Source organism: Prunus dulcis, chromosome 7 (assembly GCF_902201215.1).
Source record: "Prunus dulcis chromosome 7, ALMONDv2, whole genome shotgun sequence".
Lineage (NCBI taxonomy): Eukaryota > Viridiplantae > Streptophyta > Magnoliopsida > Rosales > Rosaceae > Prunus > Prunus dulcis.
Window position 1 is genome coordinate 16807933 of NC_047656.1, and position 24835 is coordinate 16832767.

A 24835-nucleotide genomic window follows, 5' to 3' on the forward strand; every position below is an offset into this window, starting at 1 on the left:
TTCTCTTGAAATAGAATTACCCTTTTTGGATAAAATTGTTTCTTGAAGCCTTTTGTGGTTTCCAAAATCTTTTCCCATAAAACGGTCCTTAAGCTTAGGGTTTAGGAACAATATGAATTAATAAAAAAAAAAAATTACTGTAATTTATATGAGAAGCGAAAAAAAAACACCCCTTCAACTCAAATTTCCCATAACTGTGTCGTTCCAAGTATAGTCCCATAAAAGGGTCCTTCACCTAGTTTTCTTCTTGCCACCTCCTTTCTTCTGAACCCTACTTTTATTCTTAAACCTTGAAGCCTTTAGTGAAGAAAATAGTTGAAACACTCTTCCCTTCAAGCTTCTTTGTCATCTTCACAACACTTGATATCCCTTTTCTTGCAGTTGCCCTATGCTCCGGCCTACGGCTCATCATTTTTCGATCAAGTGGCCAATATGCATACGGTTCAAGCTTGTCCTTCCTCTTCAAATCCCCACCAGCCTTCTTGCTCACGTACTCTTTGCCGGTGGCAGCCCACCTGGACTCTGATGTCTTCCTCCGCTTGTGTGTTTTCTTTGAGTCTACGGGCAAGTAACTACCACCAGCTTCACTTCTTGCATCTGAATGAGGTTTGGATGGCTTTTTCTTGTACGATTCTGCTTCGTCACAAATTATTAGGCGCCCATCATCATCTATCTCTGGCTCATCATCCGACTCCATTTTTTGATTTAAATTCTCGGATGATAAAAGCACTGACCTTGTTCTTTGCCGATCAAGCAAGTCAAGTGGCTCCTCTTCTAGTTGATCAAGCAAGTACTTATTTGTTCTTCTTCTGTATTACGTACTAACAATTGTGTTAATTTATCTCAGGCATCGGATGATGTACAACTTGCAATAAATGGCAAACAAAACCACCAGCTGAACAATAGGCTACATCACCAGCTGGATAAATTTGCTTAATTTGGATTGTGTTTATTTATCAAATCATTGTTTTAACATTTCTAGACCATCATATATGATACCCAAACTTCTAGCTACTAAGATCATGAAAGATGCATATATAGTATAGTAAGCTAAGCATTCCCAACCAAATATGAACATGAAATACAACCTACCGTAATGAAGATGCTTTGGATTTGAGCTGCAAGGAAGCCTTGCGACGTTTGCCCGAGACAGTTTTGGCATCCATGTAATCTGTATCACTATCCTCAGTTTCTTCATCATCAAAATCAGAAAATATTTTTGTATGGTTCCACCTGCTTAACCTGAAAAGAAGATAGAAAATTACAGAAAGTTACAAAACATAGCCAAGGAGAAGCTGAATTGAAGCTTATATCATATAAAGCTTCATGGGCAACATACACGTGTGTACAATAAGACATGCACAAATGTATGTGTTGTGCTCGAGCATTTATTAGTTTTTAAAACTGTGGAAGACTGGGACCTGGATGTAGTTGCTCTGGAAACTTGAGATCTAGCTTCCTCAGATTTAGAACCTAGTTTCCACTCTTTCCGTTCCTTGATCTGTGTTCAATAAACAAATGAAAAAGGAAGATCAGAAATGAAAAAAAAAAGGGAGTGACTACTCTGGAAATTTTTATTCTACCAAGACGTGTGTCAACAGACCTTCCGTATGTTGGTAAGCAGTTTCATATGTTCTTCAGGCATCACAGCCTTAACAGCATCAAGCCCACATTTCCTGACTAGCATTTCTAGAAGAAACTTAACCTGAGATCAATTCAGGTTTGACCAGCAAGTGATAAGAATTTGGGCAAGTTATCAAACCAACTGAATTCAATGACGTCGAAATTTAGTGGCAAGAAGGAAGCAACCTTGGCTTTGAAGTGGGTTTTAGTAGCATCTTGCAACTTCAGCAAGCTTTCCACCATGCTTTCCAAGTGCAAATGCAACCCCTCGGTTTGTGATTTGGCCACTAATACCTTCAAGAAACCTAAAGTAGCCTGCAGTAACGAAGAATAAAAAATAAATGAAAATATTTATGTACGATCAATTGAAATAACAAATCACACAATGATTTATCAAGCAGTTAACTCAAAATAATTAAATAACTCAAAAATGCTGATCTAAAAGAGAGGGGAACATATATACTTTAATTATTTCTTTGTTCTTTCTCTGGAGGAGGAGAAATATGGACGGAACCAAATTGCTTGGGGTTGAAACAAGATCACAAAACTCATAAGCCAACCGAGCTAAGCCCTTCATTGCAGCACTGATCATATGAGGAGTTTCACCAGCTAGGCCCCCAGCTACCTGTGACCATAAGATCAGCTCAGACTCGCTACATATTTATATATGAATTTCTAGTCTGGTCCACAGAAGAGCAATGCAATTAAAGATGATAGAATCAGTCACAATCAGCAGTCTGAAACAATATTCAGTACCATGTAAAAAAATTCCAACAGGTCTTCTCTCTTCCCTCCTTTCTCTTCATCACCATAAGCATGCCCAATTTGGACAAGGATATCATAAGCTCTATTTCTTGTCTTATTGTGAGCCTGCATTGAAAGAAAAAAATTCATTAACAATTCATATCAATCATAAAGTTTAGAAGCCGCAGAATGCAAGATCTTTTACCTCTTTCAGTGCAAGAATTTTATCCGTCAAGAATATTAAAACTACATATTAAACCAGATATTCCAGCCGATGAACCACTTTACCTCTGTAAGTGCTAGAATTATTTCTGCCAGGAAACTTAGGATGACATGCCGCCTCTGCTCTGCGTCGCTCTACAAAAAGATTGAAGTTCTTAGGTACTGAATGGCATACGTACGAAACTTGAACGTCTACTTTGTTCCCAATAATTTAAGAATTAATGCTACAAGGAATGAATCTTAGATGAATTAAAAATTGAGGTATCGTTTATTTATTGATACCTTTGAAAGGTGGACTACTAGGAGGTACAAGCAGTCAAGTCTGTGCTGTTTAGCTGAAAAATGGCAAGAAGGCAACACTTCAATCAAGTCAAGCAATTCATCGAGCTTCGATGAAAGAAACCTATCACAGTCCTGACCATACATTCAGCAAAGAGATCCATTAGGAAAAAGAAAAAAAGAAAAAAAAAAACACCACGGTAACCTGGGTACGTAGGTGATGCCCCAGCAGCACATAATTTCATCTTATTGTTTCTCCTTTTTCATATTTTTGAACACATGAGTATTCCAGAAAATTATGATTGGTATCTGTGACCATCACTTCTTTAACTACGACATTAGCCGCAAAACAAACCAATTACAACCAGTAAATCATGTTTTCCATATTTTCCACTGACGGATGATGACAATTCACGTCACAGAATGGAAGCATTTAACAGATAGTTCATAAAATTCAAAGCATATAAATCATTAACTATTGCATACCCTGAGAATGATTGAAAGAACTTTGTATGCCTTCTTTTGTATCAAACGTTCATCATCCTGAAGTCAGGAAGCCCTTAGTTAGTGCAACTTTTTCTTTTTTCAAGCATTGGAGGATCCCTTAGAAGTGAACAAAAAATAGCCAGACGGAAGAAAAACCCTTTCAAACCTGTAATGCAAGCTTTATTCTCCCAAATAGAAGATCAACCTCTTCAGCATTTAAACCAGGTAAAAATGAAACTGCCAAGTCAAATAGTTGTGCCCTGCATTTTTTTTTTTTGGTCACAAGTGCCGTGCAGTTAAGATGGAAGAATTAATGTAATGTCAGAAATTCCACAAAGAGAGAAGTAATAATTAAATTATAAAAATCAAGAACTTAACAAAAGAAAATGGTATACCGGTTGGAATTAGAATCTGTAGAATCTTTTGCTTTCACATTTAAAAGCTCTGTCCTTTTATGTTTGAAACACTTTGACACAGCTTCTTCATCTGATATTGAAACAAACTCGCCAATTATGGACTGTAAACGGTGCAAACATAATTATTCTCAACTTCACAGAAATATTGAAGCCACATTAACAAGTTCCTTTTTTAAAGTACAAACATATATCAAAGATAATGGTTTATTTTTAAGTATTACAAATAAAAAATCGGACCCACTATTGAAAAAGACAAGAATGTTAGGGGAAGCAGAGGAAAGAAGAGTAGAAAAGGGTGATACTGTAAAAAATAGATTGGAGCTTATAGTCTGTCACCACCCCATTTTGTTCCTGTGTTTTTTTTGATCAATTATGTTGAAGTTCTTTAAAATATCCATTACCAGGTACCTAGTACATTGGATAAAGAGATAACTCCTGCCCGTCTCTCTTTCTCGCATAAAATATTTCGTCATGGATACTTACTACTTTTTGGTTATAACAAGGATATGCATGATTCATAGGGGAGCTGGATTTGCAACTCCGGTAGAAAACTCACAAATTCATGACTATTTTAAAATCAATTCCAATTTGGCATTGCAGGATAAACACTATAAGACATATAACATCAGTATGCGTAAGTACCTGAAAACAGCCTGCATCATCTTTTGTGGTATTCAAAAAGACATCTGATAAAACATCCAGTAACTTGCAAGCAGGTGACTTGAGCACGCTTAGGTTATCTGCTGTAACCTGAGGGCTATAATTAGCCAAAGCTCTATGTCTGGCACTGCCTACTTCACTATCAGCCAGATCATTCACTTCTTCCACAGTTTTCTTATTTTGTTGAATAAGAATCTGCAAGCTCAAGCATATAATTCCACGAATCTCAGGTTCATCTTTAAGGGCACTGCACAGGGCTTGCTCTAGATCCTTGAAACTTTCAGCAGTATCGGAAGCATAGTTGCAAAATGAAGGTAACAATGACCACAAAGCATGTACAAGTGCATCTGTACTCCTTGATGAAAAAGTACGTCCTTGTGACTCAAGCTGCCAAATATATATAAGACGTAACTAAAAAATTCCATCTGCAAGAATCAACTAGCATTCCATCAGTATGAACTGTTCAATACCTTTCTAGATTTCTCCTTTATCGTTCTAGCCATACCCAAAATTGACTGTAAAGAAGCTCAAACGTGCACCAATAGTATACTGCTTCAGTATCGGAAAGAGCCACACATTCACCTGACTTAAGTTTTCAGCCTCCAAATTAAGAGGTATAAGACCCAAAAAGGTTTCAGGTCCCATTGCAACAAGAGCCGATCCAAGGCATTCATGCAGCTATAATATTAATAAAGTCATTATATCAGTAATTGCTGCACTAATTGAGAGTAAACATAGACACATCACACAAGAAGCTTCCAAATAATCTAAATAAATAAATAAATAAATAAAGAGTTTGACTTGCAACCAAAAAAATAGTAAATATTAACGGTGGACCTAGTTAATTATGATATCAAACCTATAGCTATAGAGACTTGGATCTGAGGTTTACATATGTTATGAGTTTGCAATATTTGACCAGAAATCCACGATCAAAGCAATGCAACAGAAATATGGCTCTCTCATATAGAGATAGCCATGGTGCAAATATAGAGATCTATAAGATAATGGCAAGTAACAGTATTCATCTCTTAAAACTGGATAATATGAAAAAGACCTGTTTCCTAAAAGGGAAATCTTCATCGGGCAAGTTCTCCATATCTGCCAAGCTTTTGAGTGTACCCCTCATGAAATAAGAAGAGTATACACTTGTATGATAACAGCTGTTACAACTCTTAAATGAAATGGAGGCAGTAAGTGCATCGAAAGTGACACACAAGAGGAAAACAGTCAGATACAGCAAAAGTAATACCTAATTTATCGAACATTGCTGAAACAATATGAAATGCAAGGTCCCAGACACCATTGTAATCATAACGAAGTAAGCTTTCAATAGAAGCACACACTTCAGCAATTATAGTTTGCCCCGACTTCCTTGTATCCATATTTGCATTCGTTACAATCTGGTCAACTCCCTGTTTGATCAAACTTTCATCGATGCAAACATGAATGAGACTCTTAAATGTGTCGGTCGCTGCGTGTATGGCCTCTTCATGCTTAGATGCCAATACATCTGTCATACTCAAAGAAAAACACCACAGTACTTTTTGAGTCTTGCTTTCTAGAATGGAACAGATATAAACAAGAACTTGGGGGAGGATTTTGTAATGTATAAGAAGGTAACATGTATGCAACTAAAGCCAATGGAGGAGGAAAAACATTACAAACCTCTGAGTGCATTGAATACGGTGGGGAGTTTAACTACGCATATTTGCCTATTGAGGGAATAAACTTTAGCCATTCCAGTACCAAGCAAGCAAGCTGTAAATGTCATCCCATCGGCAGATGTCTCATTTGTGGAGACAGAAAGAGCTAATGAGCATAACAGATCGAGCAACACTTCAGGAGAAACATCTGTAGTTGGATTGAGACAAAGTATATTCAAACTATCTGTTATGCGCTTCGTAACAAGTGGTTGGTGCAGTTCCAAGAGAGTTTTGTAGTACTTGAGGACGGCAGTTTTGTAGTTGATTGACATAAGAAAAAGACACTCTTTCAAAGCATCTAAAACATACAAGACCTCCTGAGCTTCCTTGGGTCCTTCACCCGCATCTGGATTTGACCCACCAGCAAGCAGAAGAAACCTTTCAAATAAGTTACTAACCACTTCACTTGCAGGGGCGAGCAGCGTTGTTCCTTGAAAACTTTGCAGTACATCACGAAGACACAAATGTGATTGTCTTCTCACCTGTTTTAGAGTGCAATTGGCATACAAATCTAGTAAATTATCAAGGATACACCTAAAACTCGTTACAAACATTAGCAATCAGTCATCCCAGCACAATTTCAATAAATTTCCAGCTGTTGCCATGCGCAATAATGATATGTTTAAACCAAACAAACAAATTTGCAATGATCGTGCTGTATAATTTCAACTATATATAACTACATTTATAGAATCTAGGATAATAAATTTGTTTTTAAATTTATTAGGTTGGCATACATAACATTTATTTTAGTATCACTTACATAACGGAGCTATGAAAGTGATACAAAGCTGAAACTCGGTAAACTTCAATGTGAAAATTACCCTATAATCTACATCACAAATATCGATCAACATGAACAGACAAATACAAATTTGAGCAATTTACCTTAGGGCAAGAATCAGTAATGAAGCTCAATAATAAGCCGTACAATGAAGATACATCAGACCAGTTGACACGGCCTCTGATGATGAGCAGATGCGATATACATTTCAACCCTGAGACGGCTACACCTACCGTCAAAGAAGACGACCGCAGAACACGGACCAAGAGCTCCGATAGGAACTCGGACTTGTTCATGAGAATTGCAGCCGAGACTTTTTGAAAGACAATGGAGAGAATTGTGAGGAGAGCGTCGATCACGTGAGCGGGAGGCTCGGACTGGGAGGAGAGGCCGTCAAGAGAAGAGCACGTGAAGCCCAAGTAGGCTACCGGGGTCGAAGGGATGTGCTTGTCTTTGAGCTCCTGAGACATGGCGCTTATTGCTGCCCAGAGATGGTGGTGTTCGTCGCGCGTGGAGTTGCTGAAGCGCGCGAGGATTGAGGTGCAGATGTAGTCGTCGTCTTCGCTTAGGTAGAGAGTGTAGGCGTCGTCCATTTCGATGTTTTCCATGTTGGGGAGTTGCAGAAAAACCCTAGCTTCAATGAACTCAGGAGGTATATAGCTAGGGTTCATGGAGAAGCGTCGAGAGTGCAAAGTGTGACAGTTAAGTTGAGGAAGTTGAGGATTCGTTAGTTATGTTTGTGAATTTGGCTGGCCGGGCCCACTTAGAATTGGCGGGTTACATATCCCGAGTCCGTTGCGCTGGGGAGTTCTATTTTGTATTGTTTTAGGCCTTTGTACTAAGCTGGCTCTTGGCTTATGTGGTAGGAGTCATTCTATAGCAAGAATTCTGTAGTGAGGGAATTATATATGACCCCTTAAGGGAGGTTCTATTTTATAACTGTTGGATTATGTTAATCAATTTGATTCAATAGCTAACTAATTTGATTCAACAGTTAAGAGATACATGCCATATATAAGGTTCTCACTAAAGACTTCTTGTATGTGAGTGCTGTGGTAAGGACATCCAATTCAGAATGTTTGCCAACCGGGTTTTAACCCATCCAATTCAAAATGCTTGGTTTAACTAGTGGAAAGGATCATGGTCTTAAGTTCGAACCCTAATAATACATTGATAATATATGTATGAGAAAACTTCATTCCCTCAATATTCGTTTGTATCAACCACAACAACAACAAAAATTTCATAAATGCTTTTTCTCTGGTTGTTGGATGCATTAAAGTGGGAAAATTGAAATCATTCCATTTACTAACCGTCCAAATTTTGATGAACTGTTCATATTACACTTGTTTTGGATAGCGTGTGATGCAGGGGCAAAAGATTATCTCTCTTAGTTGTAAGAACAAAATGTTTGAAGTTGTTTTGAATGCTTTGCTACACCTACAGTATTTTTATTTTTTTTTTCCTTTTTCCCGCTTTACAAAGCTATATCCGGCCAAAATTCATTTACAAGCCAAGGATTCAACCTAGTAATGATGAACAAAGAAGATTTCAGTGATGAAGATGTTGCTGATGAAGCTTTTACGGCCGGAAATGAGGAGAATGTAATGGATTATGAGATTTTGCAAAGCTTGGAGGAAGAGCATTTTGGTATGGATGATGAATTTGAGCGTGCATCCAGAGTGTTGGTAAATTAAAATTGACTTCCCTCTCATATGCTTCAGTCTTTTTCTTTACAGAAGATGCAAGCGACAAATCTAAATTAGGAGATTTCTTTAATTTAATTCATTCAGAGTTGGAACGTAGAGTGTGTATTCTTTAATTTCTGCCATTTGAATAACGGAAATGGGTTTAGGAGACGATCTTTGTCCTACAAGATTATACATAATAAGTACCCCTCCATTTGGTAAGAACTCATTGTGATTTAAATACTGACCATGGAGTAAGAAAACATTTTTGACAACATTAAAATTTTCACTCTGGTCTTCCCAAAACTAAAGAGCCCTAATAATAACCATATCAAATATTTATCCTACAAAGTACAACTATTTGAATTTTTTCTACGAAAAATAGATCCCTACTCTGATAGTATGTTACCAAAAACATTGCACCTTCATAAGAAATTCATAGTTGCTGGATTCATGTAAGAACCTCTATTCTGGGGATGAATGACAGTCATCATGAAAGTTGCTGCGGCTGCGACCGGAAACTCTACGGAAAATAACAATATTCGACACCAACGTGACATTAATCCCCACCACCTTTAGTTTTCTGACCTCACCCTGCCGCGGCTGCCACAGAAGCTGCTATAGCCATCACTGAAAGTAGTACCACCAATACAATCTGACCACAATCTCCGCGTTATGCATACGCTATATAGTATCTATCATCACAACAAATTTTCACAAGGTAGTCCCAGTCAAGTCCCACACCACTTGTAATAAAAAGGGGTTACCAGTGCTTCGATAAAGTAGTAATTTTCTCGGTTATCTGTTTAACCAGTTACATATCCTTCATATCCAGACTTAGGAGGACTACCACGCCCATAAGTTTTTTGTCATAATATTTCACCCCATCGTCATCATGCTTTTGCCTTATTAGGAGATGCAAGGGCTGGGGTCAACCCATCTCCTATTGATAAACCACATTTCCAAGAGATGCAAGACCATATACTGACTAACTGTGGCAAGGCCAATGATCCCGATCTTGATATTTATAAGTACATCTCCCGTGTCGTTGCTCGGTAGTAGTCAAATACAGGGTGCACCTATCCAACAACATGCATCTAGCAAGCCTGTCATAACATCCACTTTGCAAGGCAGGAGTCATTCAGCCACCAATGATTCCAACCTATCATCTCCCACAGCAACCATCTTGAAATGAGGCTTAGAGGGAAACACAAAAATAGCAGACGAAGCAACTGACGGCTGAAACCCAGTTGAATATCTAACTGAGGTTAATGTAAATCTCGGTAGCTGTTGTGCACCCGAGGCAAGTGGCACAAGCTTGTATCTGATGATGTGCTCAGACTTTGGAAGAATAAAAATGGCATCATTGTGCGACCCAGCTAATACAAAACTTTGTGCATCTGCCAATAAAATTTTGGCTTCCTGAAGCAATTCTGTCTGGTTCTGAATTCTAACAAAATATGTGAAAGGATCTCCAAGGATTGCATAAGGAGGGCACTCCAAACTCACCACCAGAGGTGATAACTCTAGATTAACATCAGGAAGTCTGTGTGTAGTTAAAACTGAAGCTTTAGAACCAGATTGCACTTCAGACCCAGAATCCCTTCTCCATGTAAGACACACATTACCTAACTTAAGCTTTGAAGAATTCATCTCAGAAGTGACAGTGTAAACCTTCTTGAACTCTTCTCCTGGAACAAGAAGGGCAGGGTCCAATAGGTCCTTACCTCCGTGTTGCACAGAAAATGACCTTTCCGTGCCATCATTACCATCTACTTCAAGGGATAACGATAGCAACTGAAGCGGCACATCAGAACAGTTCTTAGCACTAACAAGAAGTACACTTGTTTCGTTTGATGGCATTGATGCTGACTGATCAGTATCAGGAACTGGCCTTGTCCTAGAAAGCAACAATGGGTACCGCCGGAATGGAAGCATAAAACGGTGACTAATTATGATTGCATTCTTTCCTTCAATCTGCAAGCTCTTGTGGACATTAACCTTTTGTGTGTTTGATTCATTAGTATCTGGAGAATAACCCAATGATACATAGAGCATAATTGGTTTGGGTCTGTGCCACTTGATTTCCAATTTACAAGACCACGAATCTCCACTTTTGAGAAAAGGAACAGAAACCAAACCGAAAGACTGCTGAATTTTCTTAATTTCATCAGTGTTTAGTTGAGATTCATCTTCTCCGTCTGGTCCAGAAATACCAAGAAGTTCAACATGATGACTATCCATGGACAGTTCCGTGTCCCTTGGACTAAACAAACCACCTCCCCTTACATCCACCAGATTGATCTTCAACTCACCCGAGTTAACATCATGGCCCTTGGACGTGACAGTAACAGGGACTATGAAGCTCTCTCCAATCAGTGCAGGGCCAAAAGCACCTAAATTAAGGTCCACTTCTGGGTCTGGCTCTTCAACCTGAGTAGCCTTCTGACCAGAGAATGCCAGAGCAGGGTCTTTGGTTGGATAGGTAACCACACGGTCTTCAAATTTCCAAAGAGGCAAATCATCCATTGAAGCAGGACTTTCAGCTCTGCAACAGATTGTGAAGTGGGGTCCTATTTTTGCAATAACAGATATGCATTCAAGCTTTCCACTTTTATCTGTATAGTCAAAGAATTGTGTTACAATCAGAGAACAATGCAAGGGGAGCAGATAGATCTAACAATACTATCAAAGATACTAAGCTGAATTACTAATACACAGAGGAGGCATGCACGCAAGTAATTCAATTATCAAACATTAAGCAATGACTCAAAACTTGGCTATTACGACAATTAAGCACTAAGTTGTCCAAGCTGGCCAAAGTCATATAATAACTACTATCAGTGGATCAGAAAAATATGTTCCATTAACCGAAACTAACTTTTTATAATGTTCTCTTGGCAAAGGGAAAAAGAAGAAACGGAGCCAACATGCACACCTAACTCATACACCTTCTAAGTTGATTCTGGAAGCAGTTTATTCTAACAACTGATAATTTCGCAAGATTAGGGAGGCATATCAAAATTTACACTCAGATATCCTAACATTTCAATGATACATCAGGTAATATCTGCTGCATGCATATCAAAATGAAACCTAATGTATAATCAAACATTGTAGAGTGCAGAACATATGCTTTATCTTACCAGATTTGATGTTATACGTCAATCGCAGCCATTTATTTGTAGAAAGTGCCAAAGAAGGAGCAGTCTCTATTCGGCGACCTGGTTGACTGTCAATCATGGCAGCTACATGAGGCCTTTGGCCATTCTTGATGATGAAGTTACAATCAGACTGATTGAACTGGACTTCTAACTGATCAATCTCGAAATTCAGAGGTAATTGTGACAGAAGTGACAACGTAACCAGTGTGGATGAGCCAGGCTTGATTATTTGTTCATGAAAAGCAACTGAAGCAAGAAGTACCAATCTAAGAGGACTGACGAGATCAATTTCCAGGTGAAGTGGATTCCCGTCACATACTTTCAGATCATTGCCGTTTTCAATTGATGCCAACCTCAGTTCTCCACTAACAAGCCCAAAAACTTCTTTGTTTATTGTTTCTCTTTGTAGGATAGTCGCAGGTCCAGCTGGACCAGATTCTTCAAATCTGAAAGACTGGATAATAGCATCAGCTGATATAGGGAGCGCAGCCATTTCAAAGGAGTACTCTATAAAATCCTTAACTCTACTCTGTTTCCTTGAACATTCACGCAGGTAACCCAATACCTCCCACAACAAAGTGACCCAACCCTCTTGTCTGTATAGACTTGCAATATCATCAAAAGACTGTTTTGCATTGCTAAAATCGCCTAAAGCATAATATTCCCTGGCCATCTGGAACCCACAAAATGAGCCCATTCTCCTGACTTTGCGATTATTGTATGATTCACATGATTTTTTTAGTAAAGCAATAATTTCAAAGGAATCTTGGAACCTTTTCCCTTCAGAAATAGCATAGCGCATATACTCTTCATCATTAAGACTGCACATTGAATAGAACGTAGCAAGCTTTAGTAGGAGAATTCATGAAAATCACGAAGAAAAAATCACGGTAATGATTAACAGATACTTACGGTTGCATGACAAATGCATCCCCTTGCTCAATTAATCGAGCAAACTGACCCAAATAGGATGAAGGTACCACAGATTCAGCACTACAATCGATCTCGCCTTCTGACATCGAAACCGCAAATTCCAAACAAGATCTCTTCTCCTTCAAGTAGTGAGCAGCTAACTGGTTCAAGATTAAAATATTTTGAATCAACAAAGTGGAAACAGAAATTTTGATCACTAATTAGAGATAATCAAACTTTTAATCAATCACTCAAACAAGAATTTAAAAATAAAACTACACTATGGGTTGATTAGACAATCTAATTTGGAAGAAATTGGATGAATCCTGACTAAGCAGCAGCTTCTTTGAGTAGAAAACAATTGAAACAGTTGCACAGGGGGTAGCAAAACTATCATGAAGGTTATGGAAGTTTACGGGGATATATCATGCCAATCTTTGATTTCGTAGTAATATTAGGATGCTAGAGAGGTAAGCTTGCCTGATAGTAATGCGCTGGCTGAAATTCCCACTCAGTCAAAGGTCTGTCTGCAGTGCCCATAGGTAGAGGTGAAATGCTTTGAATGGCTGCTGAACTTGTCTCCACCAACTCGGCAAACACCAAGAACTGTCTACTCATCCACTCCCAGTGAAGGAATATAGCTTCTGGTGCTCCTACCAGCTTTCTGTATGAAGCATTGTGCTGGCGGAACCACGCAACTGCTTCTATAATCTTTCCACCATGCAATAACAAGGTTGAGATTTTAAAATGCAATTGCTCAGCAACAGTTTTTATCTCAACTAAGCGTTGAATCGACACCCGATTTGATGTCCCAGCAATCAACTGCAAACAAATGAAAACACAAATATGACAACACTGAACACTTAGGAATTCCAGACTATTGGTATTGTACTATTGGGTTTGGAAGCTACTAGCCATCTCAAAACAATTTTTTGAAGAAAAGAAGAAAAAGGTACCTCACGTAGGGTGTGATAAGCATCCTCATAAAACCTTAAAGCTTCAGCCCAGTCTCTTCTGAACTCAGCATACACAGCAACCTAAAAAAATTAATGAAATTGATAAATATATAGCATGATAAACACTACAACACTAGAAATGATGGAAGATGATAGAGATTCTGGTAGTGATTTACTTTAAAGGAATAGCGGATGTTGAGTTCAGGAGGATTAGAAGACTTCCTCTCAATACGAGCTTTGATCCTTCTTCCTTCATCTCTATAATACTTGCTGGCCAGCTCTACAAACACGCTTCCCAATCTGTACAGAGACCCTTTAAGCTGAGAACCATCGCCGTCCCCATCTGGGTTTTGGTAAAACGTGAGAAGGTACTTGGCATCCACATCCGCACGCTTCCGCACAGCAACCATTTGATCTTCGGAGATTTCATCTGCATCAACTCAAATGCAATACAATTCAAAAACCAGTCTTTTCAAAAACCCAATGCAATTTACGTTACAGAATTTGAGCTACGGAGTCACCGACCGTTGGGATTGAAGCAGACGACGACGACGACCAGCTTGATGTTTCTGCCGCGTAGGAGGGCTTGAGATTATCGAGTTCGGAGCAGAGTTGAAGCCACTGGGCGGGGTCGCCGGAAACCCGATCGGAGGAGAAGAGGGCGGCGACGACGGAGGGGACTTTGGTGCGGTGCTTGAGGAGCCACTCTCGCTTTAATATTCCGGCGGGTGGAGGAGCGGTCGAATCGGAGGTGGGAGTGGTGGTGGGCTTGGGGGTCAAGAGGAGGGAGGCCTTGGAGAGATCAGGCAAGGCCAGGGTGTTGATCGGTGGGTCGAGAGAATGGAGGTAGGTGGAGATGGAGGTGTGGAGTTCGGAGCAGCCCACCACTGATACTAGGCTCACCGGTGGACTTCTCATTTCTTCTGGATATTCCTCCATTGTCTTCGATTTTGTTTTCCTCTCCTTTTTCGTCGTCGTCTTCTTCTCCTTCCTCTCGGTTCTTCACAGATTCAAATCTGTGAAATAGAATAACCAGAACAACTGCTTGGGCTGCAGCATAGGAGCTAGATTATTGGGCTTATTAGATCAAGCTTTTAGTTTTGGGCTTCTACTCATCACACCCAAGAATTTGATGTGCATACTGCTGACTTGTGGGGAGGCTATAATAAGAAGTTTAAAATGGAGGAGGTTGATCTCGCACCATCAACAAATGCAAAAAAATCATATTTTGATGGTCCTCAAATAACATCCTCACTTTAAACTCCTCATTATGGCCTCTCCGCTAACTTATGAGTATAAATAATGTATATTTTGTATGATATTCAAAATCTAGAAATTCGAAGCGAATTTCTCTTTATAATAAAATAGTATTGCAGGCACAAAGTTACTCTTGCTGATCGTAAATAAATAAAGTTCAAGATGACCCAAATATAACAAAATGAAATGTTGACGCATCAATTTGGATATAAAAGTTTAAAAGTTGCATAATAAATTGCTGCTCTTAGAATTATTGTTTTATAAATTGCACACACCATCTCAGATTTCTTTCTTTTTCCTTTGGTCCGTGGCTAAGCATAGTAAGAAACTTCCTCTTGTTTCTTTTTTGTGTCAACAAGCAAAATGACAAGTTACACAACAAAATGGAAGAAGAAGAAGCTGAGGCTTCAGAATCAGCCAGCCCAAAATGAAAATGAAGAAACCCCAATTGAATAGACAAATTCAAATTTCAGCAATGACTTTGTGCTAAATACAATGTGAGGCAGCAGTGCACCAATGCGCAGCGCACCAGGGCATCGACTGTGAACCCATATGTTGGGTCCACAAAACGAATCGTATTGATTCTTATACATACATACAGAGAGAGAGAGAGGAGGAGGTTATTTACAAATTTACAATCTTATTACATGCGCTTGCCAGAAAACCATATCCAGCAAACACATTGACCCACAATAATATTATGCCAAGTGGCTTTCAGCCACGTGGCACAACAACAGCATATTTTACAGACACAGGTGAAAAAGCAAACCCATGCTCTTCCACATCCTCACAACTCAAGGGGTTCAGAACGACTCAACATCTAACAGCTGACTTTGCAGCATCTCTGATGACCTTCATGAATGACCTGCAATGATTAAACTCATCATATTCAGAAGATTCATAAACCCAAAAAAAGAAATTTAAAGGAAGGAAAAAAAACACTGCTTCAGATGTGACTAAAAATCCACTAAGTTGGGAACTTTATGATTTTGATAAGAAATAATGGAGCTTAAAAAGGACTTCCAGTCAAAAATTGATGTTGGTTAAATTGCAATTTGTGATGGTACATTTAATCTGTTTGAAAGAGCTAAGCTACAATTTTATTCTACAGCTATGGATGTTAGCTAGTAAAATCTTACTTTATAAGGGAAAGACAGGTGTCACCTCTAGAAAGCAAAGATATTAACTTTGCAAGGCTAGAATTAGAGCCTGCTACTTAGGTAGCAGTAGCTTCTCTTAGTCCTTTCCGATTTACCACTCAACCGGCAGTTTGATCAGAACCACTGGTGAATTGAGGAGAATTAGTAGGAAGTATAAGTTGCGCCTGTCCTGGAGCTGGTGCAGCTAAACCTGATAAAACCCAGCAAACCAGAATCACTCCATTTATACAAGAATTATGCAATACGAGTTTTCCATAATAAAGTTTAAGAAACTTCAAGAGGAGATGTATCAAATTGGGAGAACTTCGTGTATGGTACTTTTATATGCATAACCGATAAAAGCTTTTAATCAAATTCAATGAAGATGTGTTTTGATTCTTATAAATGGGAAGAAGGGTTTTGGTGTTGCCTGTAGGATATGGTGTTTGAATTGTGGGGATGGAAGCTGGGGATGCTCCACTGACATTGGAGCCGCCAAATTGCATTATATGATGGCCTGGAACTCCATAGCTTTGAACCGCTGCATAGCCATGAGTGCCTGAGAGAGAATGACCCAATTGTCCGTATGGATATGCGCCAGGGTTTACTGTGCCCGGTACCCCATATATCTGAAGGTATTGCTGATTCATGTAAGGACTGTAGGCACCCTGGAGAAAGTTGATGAACACAAAACGGTAGCAGGCTTAATTAGCTTTCAAACAATGAAAGATTTATTTTTAAACTATTTTATTTAAAGCAGAAGCTTTGTAATCACATATTAAAGTATTGACCTGTGGGTAGACATACTCAGGTCCATATGCTGTGTACCTGCAAATAAATTAAATTAAAGAATCTTTTTAGATCACATAGACACATGGAGTTTTAACAATGTACAAAACCCAAGCTTCCTGGCAAGCATTTTGAAGATGCTCGTCAGTTACATGGCCAGGAAAAAAAAAAAGGGGGCTCATTGTGCAAAAAGATGCAAGGCAGAGAAAACAAAATAAGATTCTTATTGAACTGGACCTATCGGACAGATTAATGCTAGTAATCTTCTGTGTTCGTCAAGCCTATCCCAGCATTCAACACACAATAAATGATAAACGCACTACACTATAAAATTTCCCATAAAGAAAGGAGGTAATGTCCTCTCTGAAGATGACCTTAACTAGCTAAAGTTTCAGTCCTTAGATACTCAAAAGTGATTACCACTAGCTCACATATCCAAAATGGAGTGCTGAGGAAATTGTTGTTGATGAAACAATGCCCAATCAGACAGTTGCATTTGTTTGGAAAATGGAATGTTGCAGTTTGAAGTCAAGACAAGCAGAGCCAAATTGCATAACCACCCAACTGGTCTCAACAGTTGCACTTGAGCTCAAAATTGAAGTCTATAATTTAGAACTCACCCATAGGAAGGGTATACAAATCCAGGCTGGTAACCATGAGGAAGAGGGTGGTGGTAAGCAGGGTTTGGGCTCCCCATGTAAGCAGCTCTAGGTGTCTGCACACGACCAAGGATTGGAGCTGCTGATCTCAGTTGCCCTGTAATCAAATCCATCAAAACAACAATTTTGAAAGCAACCCAAGCATTACAAAAGCAGCAGCTAAGTACCCAACAGAAGAAAAATTAGGCAAAAAAAGGCAATGACAAATGAAGATATAGATACCATGAAATGGGAAAGAAGGTCGAGGCCGACCCAGAGAAGCAAGATTACAGTTAGCTCTGCGGCCATCAATCACAGGGTTGGGGTCCGCACAAGCCCTTCTTGCAGAATCAGGATCACGAAATGTGACCTAAACCCTCCAAACAAAAACAGACCAAGAACCGAAGAAGGCTAATTAGTAAATTGAAATTGAAACTTCATCAAAAACTTGGTATTTCATTTGGGGGAAGAGAGGGAGAGAAAGATGGGTACTGACAAAGCCATAGCCTTTGGATCGAGCGGTGTTCTTATCGGTGATCACGACGGCCTCGAGGATGTCGCCGAACTGCTCAAAGTGACGTCGTAGAGTGTCGCTTTGGGTTTCCCAGGCCAGCCCACCCACAAACACCTTCGTCAACGTCGTGTCCCCGAATGGGGAATTGAACAGCTGAGCCCCTCCTTGCTGCTGCTGTTGCTGATGAAGATGGTGGGGGTGTTGTTGTTGGTAAGCCATAAACACACAAACATAAGAAAATATAACCCACAGGGACGGAGACAGATAGAAGAATTTGAGAGAGCAGAGCACGAAGATCAGGGACGACGACGACTGTAACAATGAGATTTCAGAGTCACGTGACAGAGACGTGGACCCAGAAGACGCGGAGTTCCATGTTCTTCTTCTACTGCCCCCCTTGCTTTAGAAACCCCCTACCCTAGTGGCCTAGTGATTGCTGGTACGCTTTAGCTAGATTTAGCCTGTAGAAGAGGACGACCCTATACAAATACAAAGTATAAAAAACAGAAACAGAGCTTTTGAGCTTGGGATCATATATACAAATGGAGGTGAGGGGATGGATGAAAGTCCAAATCAAAAACTGGAACGAACCCAATTCAATCCAACAACTGAAGAGCAAGAACAAAAGCAAAAGGAAGAGAATTTACACAATAACTAATGAGAATTTGGGATTTTAGAAGGGTATATAGCTGCAGTGGTTTGCCGGAAATATAACTGACACCGAGGGATTTTCGCTAATCATTCAGTTCCTCAGGCCCTGAGCTTGGTTATTTTTTAATTTTCTTTTCTTTTCTTTTTTCGGAATCTTCCCGACATTTTCATCACTCACTATTATTATTCTCATTTATAGTATTTTATTTATTTATTTAGAAGGAAAAAAAAAATTTTAAGTGCTCACCCAATAACATGACGCACCAATGTCTCTCTGTCTTGAGTTGGGTAAATATTTGTCACTGTAAAAATAAATAGAGTAAGTTAAAGCTCAAGCCAGAATCCAGATAAGGGTCTAATTGTACCCATGGGTTTATTTTTAATTTTTATATATACGGTCTCTAAAAATAAAAAATAAAAACATCTGTTATTATTGGAGTGTTAAAACTTCTTCAGGTGAATAATAATATGTTTTGATATTAAATTCATTAGGGTTTTATTGTTGCGTAAACTGTAGTGGATAAAGATGAGCATGTGTAAGCTACGTGGGATATTAGGCTCACTTTTTATTGTGAAAGGGACCCTCACAAAAACAAAAACCCCAAAAAAAAAAAAAAAATTAAAAAAAAAGGTGATGGAGGCTACTCTCTGTGTGTGTGCAGTGTGTAGTTGAATTTTGTTTGAACTGTGGTTTATGGTTTAAAAACATACAAAACAAACAGTCGCTCTCATTTGTTGCCGCCGAACAAGAATTATATTATTGATTGCCAAACTTGAACCGGAAGGGTTTTGGGTGTATTGAGCTTTTTGGAGTGAATACCAATTAGGGTCGAAAATCACACACATCACTCTATTAATAATTACTAATTCCTTTGCCTAACATTCTTCTTATAGACAATAAACGTAGTTATAAGAAGAATTTTAGGATTTTTAATTAATGATTTCGATTCTCTATAAGCACAAATTTCAAATGTATTCATACTTGAATGTGGTCCCTTGTATAAACTATGTTGAATATGAAAATCTTCATTTTATTGTATCGTGAGGTGTGACATTGGCCTTTACTTATCACAGTTAATTAGTTCTTGGTTATTTGAATATATATGGCGGATTCATGTTTACTTGAATTGGAGAAATTTGGGAATAAGGAAGAGAGAAAATAGGTGTGAGATTAACTACTTTTCCGTTATCAATTTAATTTATGATTTTAAGACAAATTGTATATGTATGATTCATATGTTTTTGAATTCCATACGTTTTAATAAACACACAAGAAGTCAGGTATTAGATAATAAGTAAATATGTCATTAGCACACTAGGATTCGGATATAAACTCATTTGGTTGGAACTTGGAAGATTGCATAAAAAGTAAAAAATAAAACTTGGAAGACTTGTCACGTTGGCTAGGGTGAACATTCCCTTGTGTTTATTGCACATAGAAATCTTGGATCAACCATTTTGATATTCAAACCAGATCCTGGATCCAATTAAAAAGGGCCGTATGTTGAGGCTTTCTGACCCGGATAATTCTACCACCTACAACCCAACCCAGCCCAAATTAGCCCAATCAGTTTCTATAAAACCCATTGTTGTTTGGTCTTCAATTTTATTTTTTGTTTTTCAAAAGTTAATTTGATCTATTTGCCAGCCTTTACCTGTTGGTTACTTAATTATGTGGTGATATGGTGAGAATGAACAATTAGTTTTAATTTAGGCCGGTTTGATACATGGAAAATGGAAAATGAAACTTGGGAGTGAGAAATTAATTGATGTTTTATATTTAGTAAGTTCAGGCATAGAAAATTGTTGCCTTGTATATAGGAAAGTATGAGGGAAAATGAAGCCCTCCTCCTCCCTTGGGTTTTGTTTTTCTCCTCATGAGAAAGTTTGAGAAAATAAGTCAACATTAAATACACATTTTTTATGACCATGTTGTCCATATTAACAATTTAGAATTACAACATAGCATTAAATGGATTTTATTTATTTATTTGATTTCATATGGGTATAATTGAAAAATTAAACAAAATTTATTTTACATTCCTACACAAACCAAACATGTGAATGAAATAAAGTGGTGTTTCTTGATTACTTTCCAAAGATTACCAAACATGGGAAAAAAAATCTTCATTTTCCATACCTTGGGAAATGACAAGAAAAATGATTTCCCCTCAAATCTGTGCTATGAACCCAATGGTTTCTTGAGATGATTGATCATCAATGTACTTGTTTTAATCATCAAACACGCAATGACCCACTAGTGTAGTGGTTTGGAGTGTTTACTCCCTCAGGTCCTGAGTTTTAGTCATAGCCAGAGGCGGATCCATTAAGGCGCAAGGAGGTGCAGCTGCACCTCCCCTCGCTGAAAAAACCATTGTAGGTGTTTCAAATTGCCCATTTGCTCAACTGGTGTACAGATTATCTTATTTCCATTTTCAAATGTCTTTGTCCTTTTACTTTAATTTATTTTTATATTGCTCCATTTACTTAAGTTTACAATGTAAATAAAGAAGTACCCCCTATTTGGATTCAAATAAAAATACTAGAAAATCAAATTCCTACCAAATCAAAATATGAAAAATCGGTTTTAGTGCAAAATACGATTTAGGCTAAAAATAATGGCTCATTAAGTCAATATATACTTCATACTAAAATCCCATAAAATCAAGTTTTCTTATTTGATGTGTAAGGAATAAAAGCCGCCAAAAATTATATTGAGAAAATGATTATTCCAAAAGACCATTTTTCATACTTGATCAATTTTGCACCTCCGCTAAAAAATTTCTGAGTCCGCCACTGGTCATAGCATCCGTGTTGTGTATGAGTTTAATATGCTATCGTCCCTTTTAATATGAAATATCCTTTTAAAAAAAAAATATCAAAATCAAAATCATCAAACACGTTTTGCAAGGTAAACACGACAAGGGATTATTATATCAAGGACAAGAGGAACTTTACAAGCAAAGATTCAATGAAAAACGTTTCTCACGTTAAGCCATACAAAATTAAATTTTAACTAATCAATACTAAAGATATTAGATATGTAATCTGATCGATCAAGACTTATACCAGTTCAAGATACGCTAGAGGGAGACGTGGCTGAGCTCTCTAATTACTGGAAGTGGTGGTGCACACGTAGATTGCCACCACTAGTGCATGCAAAGGGCGGCACAATTAATGTACCCGTGCCTAAAAGGAATTGGCCATTGATAAGTTACGAATTACGTAATTGTTTCTTGCATGAATTGCGTATCATTTAAACATATTTAACTATATATATTAAAAAGCAGAGAATGATAAAATATTTAAAATATTAGAAAATATCTTTGATTAATGCAAACATTAAGAATTAAAATTATTAATTAAATAAAAATAATATAGTAAATTTACATTTTTTTATATTTAAAAAATTAAAATTAAAAGAAAAATTAAATAATGGATAATATTTTTATAGAATACAACTACCCATTAACTTTTTAAATTCTAAAATAAATTTAAATTTTTTTACAAAAAAAAACTCTCGCATGCGCAAAAGCTCATGCGAAGAGACTAGTATAATTGAAAGGGTTATCCATATATATAATTAATGAATTAGATGTGCTGTGCATGCATGATAAAGAATGGCAGAGAGTATGGGGAGGAGGAATGGTTGAAATCGGTGTATAATTTCTCCCATCAAGAATTTGGCATTAATGATTGGACGTAATGCATTGCATATTGATGCTGCATGAGACAATTCCCGTCCTGTCTTGGCTAGCTCTCATGCATGCCCATCCATTTTATTTCAATCTGACATATATGCATAAACCAGGTTTCAATTCTGAAGCAGGAGATCGTGCATATATTTCATGAATTATTGGAGGGATTTCTATGCACATATATAAAACATGGGCAGTTGATTCAGTCAAGCCCATGGCAACTACCAAATTGTTGGTCGGCCATTTGTGTTGTGCACCATTTTGCAATGACGATCTTGCAAATGAAAGTGATCGATTTAGCCTTATAAGCTAACAAATTAATGAAGGATCGATTTACCCTTTATTTAATCATTTGTTTCGACATCAGGGTTGGTAGCGGATCATCAAGGTTATATATATATATACCGAAAAACAATTAATATTATAATATCCTTTTATCAAAGATTGGCTTCATTTGACTCTCTTCTGCATCATCAAGAGATAGAAACATTCAAAACCAGCTCACATTTATCTGTATGACATATACTTCACATAACTTTAAGGCTTCGTTTGATATGGAAGATTAGACTGGACTCGTTGATTTATTCTTAAACTCGTTGTCTCCCTTGGAAGCCCAGGTTGTCTCCCCCTGCACGGCATTCTAAGGCTTGAAACATATGAATTATGTTTCTTAAGCAGGCAATAAGTAGCTAGTTATTAGGTTATAATTAAGCTTAATTGACTAATTCCCCAATTGTCTTAATTTGGTGTGATATTGACCCAATATGGCTTATTAGTTGCTAATTACTGAGTTATACAAATTAATCACCACACTCCACACCATCTTCGAATAAGCTAGCTAGCCAGATCTCTTGTTTGTTTCCTTACAGCTTGAGCATATATACCAGAATTCAAGTTCTCTCTGTTATAGAAATTGAGATAGATAAAAATAGAGATTGCATACACCGGTTAGTGCAGTTAAGTCATTTTTCAGATATTGATCATGTACATGAAATGACTTTTGTTGAGCAAAACCCTATGAGATTCAGACTGAGCTGTTTTTTTTTTTTTTGGTTGAAGAGATTCAGATTGAGCTTAAGGTTAGGCATTTGTCTCACCCTCGGTACGAAACTCGAATTGATAAACCTTGTAACCTTGTTCATATCTTGTATTTACACTTTTTTTTTTTTTTGGGTTCTGAAAACTTCATTAAAAGGAGCAAAAACCGCCAGCAAAATAACGAGACAGAAATACAAACAAGATGCAAACAAACTAGGAACAAAAAGAGAGCCTATAAGAAAGCCTACACCCAAAGGAACCTAATCAAATTACTGAGCAGAGACCAAAACACCCACAAGAGACCGTGGTATTCCAGTTGCACCGCTCTAGCTCCAATCGCAGCTGCCTTATGAGCAGCTCGATTCAAATGCCTAGGCACCCAATTCCGTCTAACGTCGCTAAAGAAGCTCGATAATTGTCGTACTCATCCAGTAACGGTTTGACTGACCAAAGCCCATTGTTTGAAGCCCCCCTTGTACCTTCCACAAGCACCTTTGAGTCCATCTCTAGGATAATTTTTCTATACCCTCGACTGATTACATACTTTGATAGCACAGAGACTTGCAGTTGTCTCATTGATCGAGCACATAGGAATATTTGTGCCATACGAGATGATGTTTTAATGTATTTTATAAAGTTGTTATGTGCAATACGTTTTGTTTGTTTCTTTTTTAGTTTTAATTTTGACTTTGAATTCATATAATTTTATTTTATTTATCGAAAAAATTTTCACAAAAATATACATAAAGAGTAAAATCCCACATTTCAATAGTTCACCTTGGGCTTCCAACGCCAAGTAGGTAGCGAAACAAAACTTGGTCAGGTGAAGACATGGATCTTCCAATAAAACAAAATTGCTTGGAACGTAGTGATTTGAAAAAAGCACGATTCATTTGAAATAGATAAATTTAAAAAAGCACGATTCATTTGAAACGTAGCGGTTTTGTTCTTTTCTTCAAGGTACCAGTAATAATTTATTACCTTGCACAAATTAACAAAAGGGAAGAGGCCGATAGAGAGGCACAGAAGATTAAAAGTTAAAACCAGAACAAAAATAGAAAAAACAATCAACTAATTCGAGAAAAAAAAGAGGGAAGTCCATGATGAGCGCATCATCATGATGAGCATGGGATCCATGGTCACTTCCATAGATCCGTAGATCCGTAGATCCGTAGATCCGATCATGGAGACAATACCCGACACGTGTCCTCACGCCGTACGTGTGGACCTTTGGTCCAGCGCGCCAAACCCAACTAACCCCCTCACACCCCCACACTCTCCTCTTCCCCTCACTCCCCTCCTCTTCTCGTTCTATAAAAAACGGTCCAAATCCTTCGCATTTTAACAAACTCATAACCAATTAAATTAATCCCCGCCTCTAATCCTCCCCTTTTGTTTTAATGTGCACTAATTTCTTAATTTAATTAGTTTAATCCCCCTCCCTTTTTTTTCCCTCTCTCTCTCTCTAATA

The 24835-nt window shown here is 37.9% G+C and overlaps 3 protein-coding genes across 4 annotated transcripts; all 3 read right to left on the reverse strand.

Annotated features, from left to right (window-relative positions):
- Nucleotides 1-28: 28 nt before the first annotated feature.
- LOC117634280 (RRP12-like protein) lies at nucleotides 29-7608 on the reverse strand. The gene is given in 20 exon segments (XM_034368313.1): nucleotides 29-294; nucleotides 296-809; nucleotides 1093-1242; nucleotides 1422-1501; nucleotides 1604-1705; nucleotides 1810-1938; nucleotides 2087-2248; nucleotides 2380-2493; nucleotides 2656-2724; nucleotides 2872-3003; nucleotides 3355-3411; nucleotides 3521-3614; nucleotides 3750-3871; nucleotides 4413-4817; nucleotides 4901-4946; nucleotides 4948-5108; nucleotides 5488-5579; nucleotides 5683-5943; nucleotides 6099-6618; nucleotides 7025-7608. Coding segments are annotated over 20 exon segments (3840 nt in total). The 5' UTR covers nucleotides 7592-7608; the 3' UTR covers nucleotides 29-231.
- Nucleotides 7609-8805: 1197 nt separating this feature from the next.
- Nucleotides 8806-14666, reverse strand: LOC117634652 (trafficking protein particle complex subunit 11). The gene is given in 8 exon segments (XM_034368834.1): nucleotides 8806-11226; nucleotides 11755-12593; nucleotides 12685-12845; nucleotides 13165-13506; nucleotides 13641-13721; nucleotides 13817-14070; nucleotides 14166-14225; nucleotides 14228-14666. Coding segments are annotated over 8 exon segments (3570 nt in total). The 5' UTR covers nucleotides 14580-14666; the 3' UTR covers nucleotides 8806-9745.
- A 659-nt stretch (nucleotides 14667-15325) lies between these two features.
- Nucleotides 15326-18800, reverse strand: LOC117635163 (RNA-binding protein 24-A-like). Of its 2 annotated transcripts, none has more exons than XM_034369508.1 (7): nucleotides 17960-18800; nucleotides 17707-17833; nucleotides 17446-17581; nucleotides 16828-16864; nucleotides 16467-16704; nucleotides 16062-16247; nucleotides 15326-15762 (listed from the first exon to the last, which is right to left on the reverse strand). In XM_034369508.1, exons 1-6 carry the CDS (start codon nucleotides 18194-18196, stop codon nucleotides 16156-16158), a joined length of 867 nt encoding a protein of 288 aa, XP_034225399.1. In that variant the 5' UTR covers nucleotides 18197-18800; the 3' UTR covers nucleotides 15326-15762; nucleotides 16062-16155. The 2 variants fall into 2 exon arrangements, with proteins under 2 accessions (XP_034225399.1, XP_034225397.1); XM_034369506.1 differs by having other exon boundaries at nucleotides 16037-16247.
- Nucleotides 18801-24835: the final 6035 nt, after the last annotated feature.

What these genes read in the sequence shown, in the direction of transcription:
- LOC117635163 (XM_034369508.1), bottom strand. Translation starts at nt 18,196, where the DNA reads ATGGCTTACCAACAACAACACCCCCACCATCTTCATCAGCAACAGCAG. An exon ending in TTTGTATACCCTTCCTATGG is followed by an intron (nt 16,865 to 17,445) that starts GTGAGTTCTAAA and finishes ATTTATTTGCAG; the next exon opens with GTACACAGCATATGGACCTG. An exon ending in TCAAACACCATATCCTACAG is followed by an intron (nt 16,248 to 16,466) that starts GCAACACCAAAA and finishes GGGTTTTATCAG; the next exon opens with GTTTAGCTGCACCAGCTCCA.